The following is a 21,277-nucleotide window of genomic DNA, read 5'->3' on the forward strand; positions in this document are numbered from 1 at the left end:
TCCTAAAAGCTATCTTTATGTAAAAATACTGGTTTAGGTTGAATTCTTGCTAGGAAAATTGAGATATAAAGAAAAATCACATATACTTCTGAAATTCAGCACTCTATCTTTTAACAGCACTGATGATGGTAACAAACAAAGGAGACATCAGTTTAAGATAATATTTTTAAATCTGAAAAAATAAAAATATAGCCTATGTATCATGAACTCAGAGAAGAAATACTTCAAAGCTATTGCAGCTTTAAATATATAATAGAAGACAAAATGTGAAAGCCCATTTGTGTGTGTGTGTGGGGGGGGTGGGTGGGAAGGAAACCTTTATCATTTTTTTCAAGAACCAAAATCAGAACAAAATAAACCAATCTATACTAAGTATACCAATCTTAGGCTCAAACAGCTACTATTTTAATTAAATATGTCTATTTTGGAGAAAATTGCAGCGGTTGCAGCAATAACAGCATTAAAAACAAATATGTGGAGCCCTGGCTGGGTAGCTCAGTTGCTTAGAGTGTCATTCTGATACACCAAGGTTTCAGGATTGATCCCTGGTCAGGGCACATAAAAGAATCAACCAATGAATGCATGAATCACTGGAACTACAAATGGATCCCTCCCTCCCTCCCATCCCCTCCTCACTTCCTCTTTTTCTGAAATAAAACAACAACAAAACAAATAGATGGAGAAAATGTAACCAATGTATGCTACAAAAATAAAATGTCCTGATAGAGGTGTTAATGTAGAGAGGACTTGTTCAGAAGTTCAAAGTTCAATTCTTTTCTTCCTAAGGGTCCTGCACAATGGTGTTTCTAGGTAAGTGATTGCCTTAAAAACTATTATGATGGAAATAAAAATGGAAATGAAAATAAAAGAAACACAGCCTGGCTGGCATGGCTCAGTGATTGACCACCTACCTATGAACCAGGAGGTCACAGTTTGATTCCTGGTCAGGGCACATGCCCAGGTTGTGGGCGTGATCCCCAGTATGGAGCCTGCAGGAGGCAGCCAATCAATGATTCTCTCTCATCATTGATGTCTCTCTCTCTCCCTCTCCCTTCTTCTCTGAAATCAATGAAAAAATACATATTTTTAAAAAGAAATGTTGACCACTATGAGAAGATTCTCTATTTAGCAGTTCCCATCTATCACCTAAATACAGTGAGGCCTTGACTTACGAGTGTCCCGGCTAACGAGTTTTTCGAGATACGAGCCATCTCACGGCCGATTTTTTGCTTTGAGTTGTGAGCTAAAATTCGGGTTACGAGCCAGCTTCAGATACCCCACCGCTAGTTGGCACAGCAAACGTCACAGTGAACGCCACAACATCAGCCCAGCATCACGTGTCTCACTCATTCACTTTAATGATTTGACATATGAGTAATTTGAGTTACGAGCTCCATCACGGAACAAATTAAACTCGTAAGTCAAGGCCCCACTGTATCTATTTCAACTCTAAGTTGACACCATTTAACCTCCCATTCCACTCAGTGTGGCCATGTGACTCACAAATGGCCAATGGCATGCCTATAAGTGTCCCATGGTGGGAATATCCACCTAATTCATTTCCACTCTCTATGCAGAATAGCAAACTCACTCTTCCAATTTTCTGCTGGACACTGTTATTAGGATTTCCTCCAAGTAAATCAAACATTAAAACCCAAAATAAATGCATCATTTTCCAGGCAACTCCTTTCCTGGTTTATATATTTCTATTAATGGTACCAAAACCAGGCTCAAGCTCAAAACCCTGAAATTTAATTTTTCTTTGCCTTTCTCCCCTCTGCTAACACACAATTCAATCAGTTGTCAATGCTTCACCCTCAAGCACTCTTGCAATTTTATTTTCTATTTTGATTTCAACAGCTGCCATTCTATTTCGGGTCCTCCTCCGGGCAGTTAGTAATAAACGCCTCCTAACTGGTGTGCCTGCTCCTTGACTCACTTCTGCATTCAGTTCAATACTCATCCAATAACATTTTACTAAATGCCTCATAAGCACTGGGCATTCTGTTGGCTATTCACAATGCATACCACTGGCATGTCATCTTCTTAAACTCTAGTTCTGACAGTGTCCATACCCTCCTGAAAACCCATCAATAACCATGAAGGACCACTTTTGTCTAGCATTGATGTATTCAATATTCTAGTATCTCCTTATACTCATAGACTTTTACCCTCCTACTCTTGTTCCATATGCCCAACTTTTCAGTAGAATAACACCAGTCCCTGAGGTACCTGGAGTTCCCTCCATTTCCTTGTGACTTTCTTTATCTTAGTTCCTCTCTCAGGAAAAACGTCCTCAATGTCATCTCAAAAATGGGGAATATGCTAAATTCACCTTTAATAATTAAAATGTAAAATGGCTTTTTTATGTTTTTATTATGTTAAAATTGAATAGAAAATAAGTATTTATTCCTTAAAGATTCCTAAGACCTGGCTGAGGATCTAACAATAAACCATATTTAAAGCCTGGTCTCATAAGGTGGTGGGTATTTTGACAATCCTTTTACTATTTAATTAAGAGAATTATTGAAGGCCTCATGTTACAGACAAAAATCCTTTGGTAACAATTAAGCATTCTTACATCTAGTTCATGGGGGAAGGGAGATCCCACTTAAGGCAGACACCCATACAGGCAGGTGAATAATAAAATGTCACCAAAGCAGCTGGACTTGTGAACACTTGATGCCTTCCATTGGTTTGAAATGTTTCACACTGATGGGTCGTTTTGAAGAGTGAAATATACTTCTGCAACATCTTAATTTAATTAAGTTCTTCTTATAATTAGAAGGGCTCAGGCATGATTAAGTATGTCTCTCTCGCTAGACTGAGATCTCCACCAGGGTAGTGACTACTACTCTTTCTCACACCCCAATATCAAAATCCACCTGGGGCACTGCTCATTCTGTAGTCCCCTGGGTCCCCACTCTGACCTACTAATTCAGAAACTGAGGATGGGGACCACGTTTATAAAGCTCTCCAGGTAATTTTTATGTAGTTGAGTTTGAGAACCACTTTCTCAGGCTAGAGGTGAAGTGCTTGCTTATGAGCAAATATACATTTTATGAGATAGAGTAGGCACCTTAAAAGCCTTATGAAAATCGGAGACTTCACCATACCAACTACCACCCCCAAATGTATAAGAGAACTTCCAAGAGCTTTCAAAGAAAGGATAGTACAGCTGTTGGGCATTAGCAGATGAGTGGATTAAAAAACTGTGGTACATCTACACAATGGAATACTATGCTTCTATAAAAAAGAAAGAACTCTTTCCTTTTTCAACAGCATGGATGAACCTGGAGAGCATTATGCTAAGTGAAGTAAGCCAGCCAGAGAAAGATAAATATCACATGATATCACTCATTTGTGGATTATAATGAACAACATAAACTGATGAATAAAAATAGATCCAGAGCCATAGAAGCATCAAACAGACCGTCAAACCTCAGAGGGAAGGCAGGGGAGGGTGGGGAGGAGGGTAAGAGATCAACCAAAAGACTTGTATGCATGCATATAAGCATGACCAATGGACATAGACTGTAGGGGGATGAGGGCATATGCTGAGGGAGCCGCTGGGGAGAGGTTAATGGGGCAAAGGAGACATATGTCTCCTTTAAGGCATTTAAATTAAAAATAAAAGGATAATACAGAGGCTACCGATGGTTTAGAGCTGGGCTCTCACACAAGTTGCCTGCATTTGAATCTCAACTGTGCAAATTACTAGTTTACTGTATTTGGACAACTTATCATTCTGTGCCTACATTTCCCCATCTGAATAATTAGAGTTATAACAATACCAATTACATGAAATTATGGAATTAATACACGTGCAGCACTTGAAATAGCACATAGTGATAGCTGTTAAGAGTATCTTAACACTAACATATAATACTATGGATAATGAGATTCACTTGTAATGTATGTACTAGAATACGTGAATACAGTAACTTTTACTAACTACCAAAGTAACTTTTACTAGTCAATTTTAAACAACAATAACAAACGCTCCCAAATGGAAAGGGTTTCAAATTAATTACTGTTTCAAGAAAATAAAGCTTTCAGAATCAGGCCAGGTGGCTTGGTACTTGGTCACATTTTCAACACAAGAAGGTTTTCACTTCGGTATTTGAGCAGAACAAGTTCACTCAGTGTCTACAGTGGAAATAAGAGATTCCTTCAGCCCAATCCAAACACTAACCCCACTAGTTCCCAGAAGATCAACATGAAGATACAATCAAACCTTTAGCTCAGATTCACTTTCCCGCCTGCTTCCCTGCATTTCTCACCTCTAGGGACTCAGGACATGCGGCCAGTGGACCCTCTGCCGTGCAGGAGGTAACCCCGCAGTCATATTAGGATGAATTGTTGCATTGGGGCAGTAGCTGGCAGACTAATTCATAAGCAGCATTTCTTTGTAGGGTTGGTCTCATAAGCTGGTTTAGCATCTTTGGTTGAAGCTGAATTCACAGTCACAGGAATACTGAGGAGTGCATTTATCAAAATAGAAAAAAGTAACTATAAGAAACTCTGAAAAATGATAGGAAATCCGTGTACTATTTCCTTTAGTCCTTCCAGATATTGGAATATATGGTATAGCCCAGAGGCTGTTTGGGTCATGTGAAGAGATTTGAAGAGGGAACTATGAATTTGATCAAAGTAGATTATGAAAGTAGAGATTCTGAACTCTGAATGTTTAATTTTTTTACATGACAATGGTGACTTGTTACTTTCAGTCAATTCAGATTATTGTCACTTCACTCCACTAGTATTGTAAGTTAAAAAAATAACCCTGGTAATTCATGAAAAAAAGCACAAGGCATTTAAAGGCTCAATGTTTGTAAATATAAGAGTTAAAAATGTTTTTCTCGTGGCCAAAATGCATAGCAAATATGATAAAAAGTCTTTTATATAAGGTGTTTTACTGAGTTATCTACTAAGAGTTTAATAGACAGTAAAAATTATGTTAAAGTTATTCCCTGTAACTCTTTATATTTTATGAATAATTATAACAAATATTTCAAACTATGATAGTGTAATTATGATAACAAATTCATAAAAATATGCAGAAAAGTAAAGCAAACTTAATTTTTAACATTTCAGGAATACAACATACTGAAGAAGATGAATATTTTGGTGTTTGGTACTCAGGGTTTTGTTAGCAAACCTCTGGGCAAACACCTTACAAATATCACCCATGCCCAAATAATGTTGCTTATTAAGTGGTTTGCACTGATTACAGAGGAAAGTATGGATTGTTCAGATTTTCAGAAAGTGTGAACCTCCTGCTGCCCACATGTAAGGCATTCTCTGCACTGTGGAGAGATGTACCACATATGGCAGCAGTGGTATGGTGCTTAGATGGCACAACCCAAATATCAGTCTATAACAGCTGAACACAGTGAACTGAGTTTGGGGATTTTCAGTACCACTCAGTGCAGCATAAGGACCATGTGAAATAAACATTACCTCTTCTCTACCTGTTTTGTTCAATGTTCTCTCTTCCTCTATTATCCATCTATCCAACACTGTTATTATTTAAATTCAAGGTGCTATGGAAATCCATTCGAATCAGATGTAATTCCTATGCTCAGGTGGGTAAAGCACAAGAAAGAGAAAGGCAAATATTGTAACTACCAAGGTATCTTGTTGCTATGATTAAAATAAATACCTGGCAGAGTGGAGAAAAAGGACACTGTAGTCACTTCCATCTTTGGAGATAAAAAGTAGGACTTCCAGGAATCACGTGATAGAGAAGGGGATAAAGGAGCAGAATTTAAAGAAGGTTGGTAGATGGTCCCCATAGATGAACCTTAAAGTGTATATGCCGAAGCACAGGAGCAGAAAACAGCCAGATGAATCTGAGGATCAGCAAGAAATCCAGGCCAATGAGGCCTTAGGTGCTGGAAGTCAGAGAGGAAGCAGCTTAAAGAAAAGAGATCCCCTGTGCAGCTTATTTTAAATTGGAGAATAATCACTACATGCTTAATCATATATTCCATAGCACATAGAATCTGAAGTTAAGCCCACAAACACATCCTTTAAAGCTGCTATGTTAGTAAGAATGTGGTAAATGACCAAATAATTAGAGACTAAATATATTATTTTAGTACAGAGGCAAGAAGTCATCTTTACTTAATGTTAAGTGACTTGTTTTTAAAACAAAAAGGTAACACATTTTTTAAACACACGTGCCTATGTATGAAAGCTTATTTCTAATAAAACGGTAGTTTTCCATCTAGTTATATCTTTTAAAACGATATAACTAGAAAAGCAATATATTAATGTCCCGATATAATTGGCTTAGAGAGGTGTTTAAAAAGGATGGGAGTTTAAAGGGAAATGCAGCTTTTATTTTTCCAGGAAAAAACAGGCTAAAATATTTTCTGCTTGATGAAGAAGCAGTAAAGATGGATTAGAATCTATACATATGTGTATGCATATACAATACATATACATATGTAATTTGGGCTCTATAACTAGAAGCAACCTGAAAAATAAAATCTACTTCTTAAGTTTGGTGTTTTTAAAAATTGTGTCTGTGTCTCAAGGAACTCCAGGTGTCTATAAGAACCAAAGAACTTTTCATGCACATTATACACAGGCTTTTCAGTGAAATAAATGTTACTCTATTTTTTGCACCATTTTGAATTCTATTGTTCACAAAGTTTCAGGAATAAAACCGCACTATTTATGGAATTTGTACTCCAGGATGTAAATTTGTAACATAATTTGCACTTGCATAATTATTTTTTGGGCCCGTGTTTTCTACACTATTATTTTGATAAAAATGCAAAAGTCAGATGGTCTTGCTTTGGGATATTTTATATTTTCTAACAGTGAAGAATCAAATAGCCATTTGGGAACATTAACGGTTGAAAATACTTATACATTTTATAATGAATGAATAACGCTTACTTATGAATTGTTACTAAAAGTGGATACACTTCTGACCAGGCTATAGAACATGGTTCTGCCTCCCTATAGGTTAGAGATTTTCTGGGTCACATATTTCCCACTACCCTTCCTCATTTTTCTTCACTGTTCTTTCCTTTCCTCCCACCTGTGAAGTTATCCCTACCTGCAATTCCAACAACAGAGCACCACATAATCAAGCAAAAGTGTTTTTAAATTTTATTTGTTGATGTTTTAATGTAACTCGAGAGTACAAATCCAGGCTTTATGAGCTGATGAAACACGTTATTGCAGTGCAGTCTAGGGACGACCTGCGGGAGGTCTGTGGGGCAATGCAGAGGTTTCTATTCTCACCCAGTGAGCCATGCGACTCCTGCACTTAAAGACTGAGAAACCAGTATCTCTTTTCCCCACAGACTCTGTGGCATATGGAAAAGGAACATATTAAGATCATATTCACATTTTCTAAAAAAGGATAATAAATTATTAAAAGAGAAAGATCAAAACCAATTTTTCTCAGTGATAAAATACCAGTACTGAAACTACTGGTAAATTAACTTTCAAAGGAAAATTATGGCTTTGCCTAGGTACACACATCAAATTGACTCGCAGGTAATAATATAGCTATGTAATACATAGTGTAAGGGGGATTTCTCTCCTTTCATAGATTTCTCTCCTTTCATTGTATATATTATACTAGTTTTTAGTTTAATAAAAGTTCTATTAAAATAGGCTATTTGTGCAAACAAAAGGGTTAGCAGATGATGTAAGATCAGGTCACAAAAGTTTGTGGTTATATTTACCCTGTTTGCTTTTCTATATCTTTTAAAAAATGTATTTTTATTGATTTTCAGAGAGAGGAAGGAGAGGGAGAAAGAGAGAGAGAAACATCCATGTGAGAGAGAAACATCTATCCACTGCTTCCTGAACTTCCCCCAGTGAGGATCAAGCCTGCAACCCGGCATGTGCTCTGACTTGAAGTCAAATTGGCAAACTTTCCATGCACAGACGACACCTAACCAACAGAGCCACACCAGCCAGGACTGCTTTTCTATATCTTATATCGAGAGTATTTTGAAGGCAAGTGCTGTCTTTTCTCTTGGGCCTAGTAGAACACAGTGGAGATATTTGTTCAGTACATGTTTGTTGAACGAATGAAAAAGTTAACAGGAAGTACATTAAAACAAAATTATCTCAGAACATTTTAAACATATAATATTTTAATACATGTAGCTATAAAAAAGAAAAATAACAGAAAATAATTATCTTTCAAAATAAATGAATAGTTATCCTGATTGACTTAAGTCAGGTAGTCAAGTACCCAGAAGGTTTAAATAAGTTTCTGCACTTTTATATGAGCTAACCCAAGACATCCTATCTAATAATAGACAAAGACTGAAATTAACTGTACCTCCGCTAAGCTTCCCATTGGCTAATCAGCGAGATATGCAAATTAACTGCCAAAAAAAGATGGCAGTTAACCCTAGGGGCTGCCTTTGCCCTGCCCCCTGGCTTGTGATCGGAGAACTGGGAGAACCACACCGCCTTTGCCCACCCCCTGCCAGTGATCAGAGAAGCCAGGCAATCACGTCTCCCGCAGCGATGCAGGCCGGGACCCAGGAGGCACAGCAGCCGGTCTTGCCTTGCGGCCTGGGAACCGCCCATCAGCGGGTCTGGGGCTACAAGGCAAGGCCCACCCCAGAAGCCTCAGCTACTTTAAAAATATAGTGATCTCCTTTTGAACCAACCTGTTTAGATTCAGGATTAGTAAAACAGTATGGAACTAATGAAATACAGTGATAGGAATTAGGAAGTGCGACACTGATGGTTCTGGGCATGTGAAGGGTGAGGGACGGAAGGGTACACACGGTCTTCCCTTCAGTTCTGCCGGAGAGATGAGCTCCCAGGGCCCGAGCTGCTCCATGCCCAGAGGAGGTGGGTGTGGTCAGTGGCTCTGTTTCAGAACTTCCTGCCAAGCAGAGACCTTACCCGACCCACAGGAACCTTTTTACTCCAGAAAACAGAAACAGCCAGTTCCCAATGTGCATGGGGAAACCAGTGTCCCCTCCTGTGCACTGTGTCCTGATGGGGTGACGGGGGAGGTGGGTGAGGGGAGCAGTGCAGAGTTGTTAGGCAGCTGGAGTGGGAGTGGAAAGGCCATGAAATGTCCACAGTCCTGGCTGTGCCCATGGACTGGGCTGCCCCTCCAGCCCCTGGCTGAGGGATTAGGGCTGATTCTTTCAGGAAGGGAATATTCCATGGGTGAAAGATTTACAGGCTCAGGGTGGGCCGTGTGTTCGTTTGGGGCAAATCCCTCAGCATTCCTGCTGCCAAGCCCTCAAAGGAATGAGGCAGAGGCACCCCTCACCCCCAAGACCCCTTCGTGGACATTTTAGCATCTACGTGATTTTTAATCCCTTCAGGGAGACGTTCTCTCCTGCAGTCCCATACCACCCCGCTGTTGCTGTATTTTTTGCCAGCTGGGTCGAGCATCAAGGGGAAGAGGGGTTAATACTCACTGAAAGACTACTGATCCTACCGGGAAACCAACCTATTTACTGTACTGTTGTAAATATCATATCCTTTATATCCTGTATATTGGCTTCTTTTAAATAAAGTGAAATGTCATAGAAAAAAAGAAGAAAAAAAAAAAGGCAAGGCAGGGCGGGACCCAGGAGCTCCAGAAGCCGCCTGATATGGCAGTAACTCTATCAGTAAGCACTCTGAAAGTCAGTGGCATAAATGCACCAATTAAAGGACAGATTATGAGGGTGAATCAAAAACAAAACCCACTTTAAATATAAAGACACATATAGATTAAAAGTAAATTAATTAAGCTGCAGCCTGTTTTGCTCAGTGGACAGAGCATTAGCCCTTGGACAGAAGGGTCCCAGGTTCGATTCCAGTCAAGGGCATGTACCTCAGTTGCCAGCTTGATCCCCAGTCCCTATCAAAGCATGTGCAGGAGGCAACCAATCAATGTGTCTTTCCCTTTCCCTTCACTCTCTCTAAAATTCAATGGAAAAATATCCTTAGGTGAAGATTAACAAAAACAAAGTAAATGGATTAAGTAACATTAAAGAGATTATAAGAAAAATATATTCCAAATTCTGTTAGTTGTATAATGGTTATGTTTAAATTATTAACACCTAAGAAATTGGGTGAAGGGTACATATAATATGCTGTAGTATTTTATAATTTTTTTTACATGTATGAGATTATTTCAAATTAAAATATTAAAAAATTAAAAATTAATAAAATATTAATTGAAATGTGCATGCATTACATGAAAAATCTCCTAATTGCTTCTAGCATAATATATTAAATTGTGCTAAAATTTACAAGGGTTCAATTAAAAAATATCTTAATTCTAAATGATATAATAGAAAAAATATAATAGTGCAGTTATAAGCACTAATATGAAAATGAAAATTTAAAGAAGTGAATTTAAAGAAGGGATTAGCTAAAGAAAATATATGCACAACCCATGAACACAGACAACAGTATGGTGATGGCCAGAGAGAAGTGGGGGGCAAGAGCTGGGTAGAGGGGGTTAAAGGGGGGAAATAGGGACATCCTATATAATAAAATAAGGCTAATATGCACATTGACTGAACGACAGAATGACCGGTTGCTATGATGCGCACTGGCCACCAGGGGGCAGTGACTCAATGCAGGAGCTGCCCCCTGGTGGTCAGTGCACTTCCATATGGGGAGTGCCACTCAGCCAGAAGCTGGCTCATGGCTGGCCAGCGCAATGGTGGTGGCAGGAGCCTCTCCCACCTCGTGGTAGCACCAAGAATGTCCAACTAACGGTTTAGACCCGATCTATTGGGGGCCTAAGCCTTTCTTGGACATCCCCCGAAGGCTCCCTGGTTGCCAGAAGGATGTCTTACTGCAAGCTTAGGCCTGATCCCCCAGGGAGTGGATCTAAGTTGACAGGTGGACATCCCCCAAAGGGTCTTGGACTGTGAATGGGCGCAGGCCAGGCTGAGGGGAACCCCCCCCCCCGAGTGCACAAATTTTTGTGCACTGGGCATCTAGTCCTATATAATAAAAGCCTAATATGCTAGGTGTCTGGTCAGCCATTCATCCAATCAAAGCATAATATGCTAATGATATGCTAATGATATGCTAATGCCACTCAACCGCTCGCTATGAGGTGCACTGACCACCAGCGGGCAGACGCTCTGACCGGTAGGTTAGCTTGCTGCTGGGGTCCGGCCAATTGGGACTGAGCAAGATGGGATGGACATGCCCTGGAGCCCTCCTGTGGTCCCTCCCTGGCTGGCCAACCCACCTCATCCCTCCCCGGCCCCGATCTTGCACTGGTGGGGTCCCTTGGCCTGGCCTGTGCCCTCTCGCAATCTGGGCTGAGGGGACACCCCCCCCCCCGAGTGCATGAATTTCATGCACCGTGCCTCTAGTATTTCCATAATTGTGCAAAGTTGCTATTTCTAACGTTTTCAGAAAGAGAAATTGATAATCTAATTAACCAGTTAGTATTTAAGGTAGTGATTTCTTAGTTGAAAAAAAATCATTTCAGGAAATAAAGATTAGAAAAACTTGAAAACAATAACATATTTCTGTTTAACTTTATTCACTAGACCAGTACTTTACATCCAGAACCAACTATAAACATTATGGTGCCATCAATGATTGCTTTTTGAGTGTGTTAAAATTAAAATGGTAATTTCAATTTTTATTCATTAAGACAAGGAATAAAATGGAATTGAATACTAATTAGTGCATGTGAGTCATACACCTGAAAAACTAAGGGACTACTATACTCATTTTAAGTGAGTTTAAGCAAAGTGCTCAAATGTTTCATTTGAAGGACTGATTAAAAATTAAATGACAAGAAAATTAATAATGTTCAACACAGAAAATTTGGTACATGATCTGTCTTCCCAGAGCCCCTTGAATATGATTATTTTTAAGGGATAACCTTTTATATTTTCAAAAAATAACTTAGAAAGTAAATTATTAAATAATATGATTATATAATATATACTCTGAACACAATCACAAATATATATATATATATATATATATATATATATATATATATATATAGGCCTATATAAAAGCCTAAACAACTGTTATGACCAGATGAGCGGCCAGTAGCTATGATGCACACTGACCACCAAAGGGCAGATGCTTAATGCAGAAGATGCCCCCTGGTGGTCAGTGCGGTCCCACAGACAACCTCCTGCGGTCCTCCCCCAGGCCCGCCAATCCCGATTGGCTTCGATCACCAGCCAGGCCGAGGGACTCCACCTATGCACAAATTCATGCACCGGGCCTCTAGTTAATGAATAGCAATGGTGAGCTTTCAATTTTCCTCCCATTATCTGTAAGATATCTTCATTCAATATGAAACCCTTTTTATTTACTTTTACTGTTATTCTCTAAGACCTCATTATCATCTGCACACTAATAGCAAAATAATTATAATAATAGTAATCATAATAAACTGCCCTTAAAAGTAAAAGAAATATTTAAATATTTTACATAAATTGACCAAGTTATATTTATCTACCTATTATCATGGGCTTACAAAATGTTCATTTATACTTTGAAAGGCATAATGATGCATTAGTGTTAAGTAAGCAACGGACTGGAACAAACTAAAATGAAATATGGGAACATCAGAATATCAGAAATTTTAATGCAGGGTTTCTCAGAGAAACCACTGCAAAAATATGTTATTTATAGTTTATCGAAAACATGGCAGTCACTGAAGCTCACAAACATAATCTAAACAGAAACCTTGATACAAACTGATGATACCATCTGTCAATTGTCCTGCAATTTCTGTTCTAAATCTTAATTTCTAAAGTTTTATCATGAACTAAATTCCACTAATGCATTTCATAATAGTCAAATAAAAATAATGGCCTCTGGATTAATTTTTAGCAAGTAGAATGCAAGCACTTTCGGGGGTTGGCGAGGGTCTATTTTAAACTATGATGGGCTATTCATTAGTCTGGGATCGAAACTATAAGGATGTGCCATTTCCCTTATCTGGAATTCTCAATGCATATGTGGCTATAGATTAGAAAAATAATGTGTAATGTAAGAAGGAATTTCTGCAAATGCATGCAAATATAAATTCATAAAACAACAAAAAATATCAGGTAGCCACATAAGAGTCATATGGATGAAATGAATGTATATAGGATATGTAAAAATTCACAAGAAACCTGAACAAAGAAATCATGTGAAGGAGATTATGCTCCTATTCCTAAAATAAGTTATTTGGCCATAAATCAATTTTCCTTCCTATCAACTGCATGTAAAGCAACCCCTATACATTGCACCTAATAATTTCATATCAAAGCATCCCGTGTTAAAAATTGCCTTGGCACAAAATATGTAGTAAATAGATAAAACAGATCAGCTATCTAAACAAATCATAATTCTGTAATAGCTTCCTATTCCAAAGAAACAAGGACACACCTTTTAGCATGTAAAAACCCTAAGGCGCACTAAACTCCCACACTACATGTAAACACTCCAGCAGCCTATACGCAAAACATGATTTTCTCTGTGATGTTCCCCAGATTCTCACCTGACCTCTCTGATCATGCTATTCCCTTGGCTTTTAGTCCCTATTGAAAGCCATTTTTCTAAGGCCAACTTCAAAATCTATCTTTCCCATGAAGCTTTTCATGATAATTACTTACTTCTTTCTCTGACTCCATTGTGTACTGGATTTTCCTTCTATTTAGCACTCATCAATGACTTGTTAGATATTATTAATGTGCTCACCCTCCCTCCAACAGAGCAATGATCTTTTCACAGGAAACTGGTTTGAGCACCTTTTGTGTCCTCCTAATAATTTACTGTCTCACTTCAGCTAAGTGGCCAAAAAGCATTTAACTGAATTTAATATAAGGAACTGGAATTGCTACCATCTATTCCGTCTTTGGAAAATCACTTACTGCCTCAGTTGATCATTGTGTTCTCCTGTTTTGAAAAATAGCTGGTTGATGACAATAAATGAAAGTATATATTAAAACACCTTCAGTATTGTAAAAAAAAAAAAAAAACCCTTTCTTTTATATGTACCTTAAAATAGTGAAATTCATAACCCACAAATTTAAAATTTTTAACCCTCTTATCAATGGAACGTAAGTTTTTCACAGTTTGGACATTTAGACTCTTAAGTAAATTATCTTTTCCTCTGTGACCATGAAGAAAAGTCACCCTGGGCTCTCACTGTGTTCTCTCTGAAGCGACTCTGGTCATTCTTTAGCAGTAACCTTATCCCAACCCGTCTGTTACCTGAATCCATGACCATCTGTCATTTTCTGCTGCTGTCCAGGCATTTATAAGCCCCTTCTTATTAAGGCGAGCATAGTAGGGATACCACTTCTGGAGTCCAAACAGGGCTCGGTGGGTCGATGAAGCTGTGATTTGCTGATTTGATATAATTCCACCTTCAATTCCCAGTGGGCCCGAGCATTCTGGAAACAAATCAGAAAAAAAGGAGAATGTTACTAGAAATAACCCACATTTGAAATGCGGTGAGATTTGATATGAGATATTTTAAAAATGATTTTGAATTGTACCATGGCGCCACTTACGCCACACATACTTCACAGATGTTACCGATCACTACATGAAAGAAATATGTCTTGTTCCTCAGGACACTCTCTTCTTCCTTTTTTTGAGTATGGCAACTGAACAGACATTTCCCTTCTGCGTTATGACTGCCTTCTGTACAATTACCCTTCGGCTGGCGATCATGTCAATAAAAGAATAATGCCCTTAAAAGGCCTATCTCATATTTCATACTCCTAGGGACTGGCATGCATCATAAATCATAAGTTCTCAATACATATCTGTTGATCTATTATTTCTTTTCTAGTCTTTCTCTAAGTTTGTATCAGAATCATTTTCACACTGACTTAGCGTTTCGTACTACTATAATTTTTTTAACTTACATTTTTATAACTAGTGTCAGTTATGATTTCACAAAAAAATAAGCAATGTGTAAATCTGTCAACATTTTAAAACATTACGATAATAACTTGTGCTATGTTATAAATAATAGAAAATACGTTGACACATTGTTTTTATAAAGTAAACAGGTAAACTCTCTGACATTATACACAACAGTATGTATACCACTCAGTAAATCCAGATATTAAAATACTTATATTTCTAATTTTTATGTCTAAATTCACAACTACATATTGGGAGTCTGCACTTATATTTTAACTTTCTTCTCTTATTTTTCTTTAAATTCGTGACTTACAAATTTAGGAGAATTTCCTAATAAAAATTTAAAATAGTAAGATTAAAGCATAAAATACTCAAATGTATGATCTCAGATAACAAATTTGTTTAAATTTTAAAACAGAACTAGCGATAAATCCATCTTAAACTTACATATATTTGTATTACATATATTTGACTTTTATAATTATTTCATAATATTTCACCAGAATATACATTTAATTTAAATTCAGTTTTAGAAATTAATTAAGCAATATTATAAATAATTAAAGGTAATATCTTCTTTTCTTAATCTCATTAACATTTTATAAAATGTACTCAATTTTGCTAAATTAGATTTGTATAATAAATATAATAACCCTATTATAAAATATACAATTTTTCAGAATTTCTGAAAATATTAAAAGACCACACTGCCATTATTAAATGCCACTCTATAGAAGCCAACTTGGTCAGAAATGGCCACCTAGCATATTTTATATATTTTACTTACTATTAAAGTCCAGCATTTGTCTGTTATTAAATGTATACATCAGTTTGAGGTTAAAAATATGAAAGAAAGAAATCTTCAGCTGGATTATCATATTTTTAAAATTTACAAAGATGTTTCCACTGGTAACCATTTTTTCATTAAGCAGAAACATGTCTCTTTTTTCTATCTCATAAGCAGAGAATAAGTAGCTCTAAGCACATCACTAACATTTCTCCCATTAGCCTTTAAACACTGTTTATTAAAAAAAGGACAAAAGTATATGGATAAGTAACCATCTTAATCAGACTTTATTTGTAAAATGACATTAATACACCAAAAATTGACTCTCTGTGACTAATGATTAATAAATCATTCAATCGATAAGTTAAATTTAGATACTAAGATCTTTTCTCAAACGTGTAATTAGAGTTGTTTAGCACTTCATGAAGGTGTACTATATCATTTTGAAGTCATTAAATCAAGAAGCCATTCATTTTCAGAATTGTAGTATTAGGAGTTACAGATGATCTGATTTTCACTTTCCAAAATAATTAATGTAGAAAACTCAAATGCCTTTAAATTCTTGCTTTAGTTTCCATTTTGTAAGATTTTTACAGACTTCATGCAAGTACTGAGACGTTCATGGTGACACTTTGATTTTAAACAACTTCAGGAAGCTGACTTTTTAGGAATATTGCCATGAAAGGCATTTCAAGTATCCTTGTCCTTGATTTGTGCAATGTTTGGGTGGAAAAATGCAGCTGGCAGGAAGGCCATTTATTGCAGGCCAGTCAGTAGAATGGCAGACCTAGGAAGCCAGCTTTGATTAATTAGACTGCATGACAGCCTTAGAAAGAACTCTATACCATTTAGTCATGTACTTGTAAACATCCTATGCTGAATTGGACAACTTCACCGAATTTGTAACCATTTAAAAAGTGATTAATCCTCAAACCACACTATTTAATGCCTCCTTTATCAGAACTCTTGACCAACCTCCCTGCATTGGCTGTGAACGGTTGCATTATCATATAAGCCAAAAGCCATAGACTTCAAATCTTTGCCGTGTCCTCACTAGTCATTCATTCAAACAAACAAACAAACTTATATATATGGCTTCACAGTTTACAAAGTGTTTCACATAAGCTGTCTTGTTGTTATGTCAAATTTACAAATACCGTATTTCTTTACTCAGTTCTCAATTCCACATGCTTTTTAAAAAGTAAGTACTTACAACATTCACTTATATCCTGTATGTTGCCAATCAGTAAAACCCAAAAGAAGAAACCTGACTATGGCAGGTGGGGTGGGGGTCGTGGAGTTGGGCGTCTTGAATGAGGCGTGGGTCCACGAGGCATCAGCTTACTTCCTTACTAGTTAGTTCTCCTCAATTTTCCTCATTTTAAAAACTGAGGTTATGATAACACCTAATTCACCAGTTGTGAGGAAATAAAAGGGAAAAAAAAGTGCTTTGCCTGTATGACTACACATTGTTAAAAAATAATGAGCTTGGGTCTGTAAAGTCACATGCACATTTCTCTTTAGCATTGAGGAGACCCTGGCCATTAGCTCCAATGGAGGAGGTGCTGGGTGTGTACACTGTTGCGTCCTTAAATGCTCACAATGTCTTGTACACAGGAAGAGCTCAATAAACATGAGCTGAATACCAGTATGGGGGCCTTTATTTTTCTAAACAGTAAACTAATAAGCAAATCCAAGTTTCATTCTTTACTTCACACCGAAAGTTATCAGGACAGCAGCTTTCCTTCACTATCATTTGGACTACATCAAATGGATGTCATCATAATAAAAAGTTCAAAATCCAATTTCCTTTTGCCTGTGCTATCTACCTCCCCAATGTCCTATTAAATTCAACAGTTATAGAAACTAATGAAGGAGTTGCAATTCAGAATGCAAATGATCATACACTTAAGATTAAGTGACCTTGAGCAGCAAACAAGAAGATGCTTAAAAGAAAGATAATATGGAGCTGTAGATTGCTACCACTATCAAATAAAGGAGGGAAGGGTATGAAATAATGGGGAATTTAATATTATATAAGCATTCTGAAGTTTAAAAGAGTATCCACACGTAATTCCTCACATATCAAAATAATATTTTAAGGAAAAAAGTTATTATGACTATATAATAAATGAGGAATCTTGTGAGGAGGGAAGTTAAACTTGTAAAAGGTGAGTATGGAATTTAAGCCAAAATGCTCTGCTTCATAAACAGAAAATAATATCAATTGATGAAGCAAAGCGTTCAGCAATTCTTCACAAGCTGATTCTGGAATGACCTGTTTTTGTCCTACCTGCTATTGCCATGCTGAACCTGGTGGGCTCCAGTCACATCAACCAGGCTGCAGGGACAGAACTGAAAAGTGAAAACCTGCTTCTTTTCTCAAACCATACCCAGAACTTCCCTGCCCCACACCTCATCCATGTGTATCATGTGTGTCCATATGTTTTCCCATAAAATGGGGAGCCCCTTAGTAGTTAGGGATTACATCCTTCATAGTACCTAGCAGCAAGCCTTGATCCTAGCAGACACCTAATAAATACTTATAGAGGAAGTTAATTATGAAATAAATATGAAGGGTAAATAAACAGTGAAAGTTTTAGCTAACATTGTAATACTCTATTTGTGTAATCCTATATAATAAAAGGCTAATATGCAAATTAGCCAAACAGCAGAACAACCAGTCACTATAATGCACACTGACCACCAGGGGGCAGACACTCAGCGCAGGAGCTGCCACCTGGTGGTCAGTGTGCTCCCACAGGGGGAGCGTCGCTCACCCATAAGCTGGGCTCACGGCTGGCAAGCGCAGAGGTAGTGGGGGGAGCCTATCCCACTCGGAGCCTCTCCCACCTCTGTGGCAGCACTAAGGATGTCTGACTGCCGGCTTAGGCCCGCTCCCCAAGACTAGCGGGCCTAAGCCATCAGTTCGCCATCCCCTGAGGGCTCCCGGACTGGGGGGGTGCAGGCCGGGCTGAGGGAGGCCCCCTGCCCCCCAGTGAATTTCGTGCACCGGGCCTCTAGTTCATTTTATAAATTAAAAATATAATTTTGCCTACTTTCTCAAGAGTATACGGATATAGATGCCTTTTGAAATCATCCATAAGCTAAGTGAAGAGGAAGGACATCTCTTTAATAATAAAAAACAAACAAACTGACAGTGGAGTGGGTTACTTCTTTCAAATAGATGCCACTCAGCCAGCAGGTGTTTCTGAAATTGCCTACTGTTATCCCCAGAGTGGGCCCAGTGGCAATTTGATCAGCACAAAATATGGCAGGAGGATACAGGAATCAACATTTCTGATCATTAGATCTATGTTTGTGCATCTTTGGTATTATGCTTGCTTCTGTCAGACCTGACAATAATCCTAATTTAAGGATTCCAATCAACATTGATTACCAGAGGTTTTAAGGCATCATTTATATAATCAGTTAAAATAACTACATTGCCTGAGTCACCTGAGTGCCTTCTGACCTGAGGCCCTGCTGTTCTGTTCAGACAGAATGAGTAAGTGCGTGATGTCACCTGGCAGGTTGAGCAAGAAGAGCAGCTGGGCCAGCTGGGGCCAAGCCTGCCGTGCCCACCACAGAGCACTCCCCCGCTTTTGCCAAATCCTGGGGAATAAAACAGCTTCAAAGTGAAGTCCTCACTCTGCAAACTCATCCTCTGGAGTGTGGCAAAGAATGGCGTCTGCATTTTATTGATCTTGTAGCTGACAAGTAAGCAGTGCCTCAAGATGTCTCACATTTTGTTCCTGAGTGCGCCGACTAAGCCTTTCAAATAAGTGAGATGCACGGCTGAATCCGTAACAGGATACTGCTTTCATTGCTCTATCTCAATCTCCAGACCTCTTCAGAATGAAAGGATTTCAAATTAAAGCCATGTAAGAAACAAATCTCCTTCAAACATCTCCAGTCCTCTCTTTTTCTGAGCATCTCATCTTCTTACAGGAGTGGAGTCCTCTGCTGTGCTTAGCTTAGCACGATAATTGTGCTGAACACAGATGCTGGTGAATGGACTACTGATGATCTCCAATACTGCAGAAATTAATGCTGATTCCAGCATAAACTTCTCTCTGTGCCACTTGGATTACAACCTGTCCTTTCTTCCTGGTGTTTGTTTTACTTCAGAGTTGTCTTGAGACCAGGCTCTAAATTGATGAGGGTGAGAACAAGGCCACTATTTCTCACACTGTGGCTCAAGGGTTAAAAGAAACCCTGATGATTTTTTTTTTTCTTCTTCGTCTTGTCATCTAAGCCCTCACACATTTGCTATTTCTCTTAGGCTCTTACGTTCTGGTGTTGAGGAAAGGTGTCAGAAGAAAGAGGACAAGGGAGGGAATGAAGACAGGAAAGGTAAGATAGGCTGGTATCAGGTAGAGAGCTTAGATGCACTGCTCTGGCAGTGGGAAATGGGGGGATGGCGAAGGAGCTCCCTGGACAGTGAGAATGTGAAGGGGGACCTGCGCACACAGCCTTCCCCGGCTCACTCACTCACTCACAGATTCCTGTGGAGCACCCCTGGGTGTCAGCCCCCTGTCAAGGCACTGAGAGTGATCACCTTAAAGGGACTTAGAGTGAAAATTCCGTTGGTGATGTTTGTTTCTCTCCACACCTAGAGACTACTTCTATATATGAGTGTATAAACTTCACATATGGCCATAGTAACCTTGCTTAGAAAAACTAGTAATCGCAAGATCATCAAAACAGTTTTCAAAAATTAGTTAAGCTTATTTAGGTTGCACATAAAATGTATGTGTACCTTAGAGAAAAGGCTATTTCTTTGCATCAGATGGACTGCTTAGCCTAGATAAATGCTCATTTTCTTTACAGCTTTCAAGACTGATTCTGTGATATGTGGCCACTAAAGAATTTTCCCCATGTGACTAGAAACTGTATTCTATTATTTTCCATATTGTAAAGCTTAAAGGTGTCCAAGATAAATGATGAGAAACAACTATTTGGGCATATTTTTCTCTTAGATAATTAACTTCTTTTATTTCATGCCTTTTGCATTATTTATATTTCCTAAGCACTTAACTCAGTGCCTTACATATTTGTCTATTCTTAATATTGTGGATTAAAGTAAATTAAATTAAAATAAATCTTTGCTTTTTTGAATTACTTCTCTTCCTTTGTTGAAACTGAATTAATTTTCTGAATGTAGATACGATCACTCTAAGGATTCAACATACTGGGTGAGTTTTAAATCCGAAATGCTTTCCTGGTATACTGGAATGCTTGAACTATATAAGAATATCTCTTGGCGGCAAGGCAAATACAAGGTTTTCGATAAAAAACAGCAATCATAAAATTACAAATTCAATTATCATCCATCTAGCTATTTTCCTGTAAAATGTGGTTATGCTTTTTTCTTCACACTGTGTTATCTCAAGTCAATTATGATTTATTATCAGTTTTAAATTAATTGTTTTGGATTCAGGAAAAAATTAAACTCATGAATAAGCTAAATTATAATAGAAAACTGCCCAATAGTATTTCCTGAAGCTAATTTTTTAGCATATTGGTGAAGAATGCTGGTGTTTGGTGTTAAACAGTAGAACCTATGGACTCTAATATTCAAAAACTAAAATTCTTACTGAGATAATTTATGAAAGTAAAAAAAAA

General features: G+C 37.9%; 1 protein-coding gene across 2 annotated transcripts in view; it reads right to left on the reverse strand.

The window, feature by feature from the left end:
- Positions 1–21,277, reverse strand: part of EDIL3 (EGF like repeats and discoidin domains 3) — a 409,273-nt gene that overhangs the window by 121,837 nt on the left and 266,159 nt on the right. For both annotated transcript variants that reach the window (XM_036309338.1, XM_036309337.1), the window contains one exon: positions 14,200–14,381. In XM_036309338.1, the coding sequence (XP_036165231.1) occupies positions 14,200–14,381 (182 nt within the window). The remainder of the gene's footprint in view (positions 1–14,199; positions 14,382–21,277) is intronic.

Source organism: Myotis myotis, unplaced genomic scaffold (genome assembly GCF_014108235.1).
Source record: "Myotis myotis isolate mMyoMyo1 unplaced genomic scaffold, mMyoMyo1.p scaffold_m19_p_5, whole genome shotgun sequence".
Classification (NCBI taxonomy): domain Eukaryota; kingdom Metazoa; phylum Chordata; class Mammalia; order Chiroptera; family Vespertilionidae; genus Myotis; species Myotis myotis.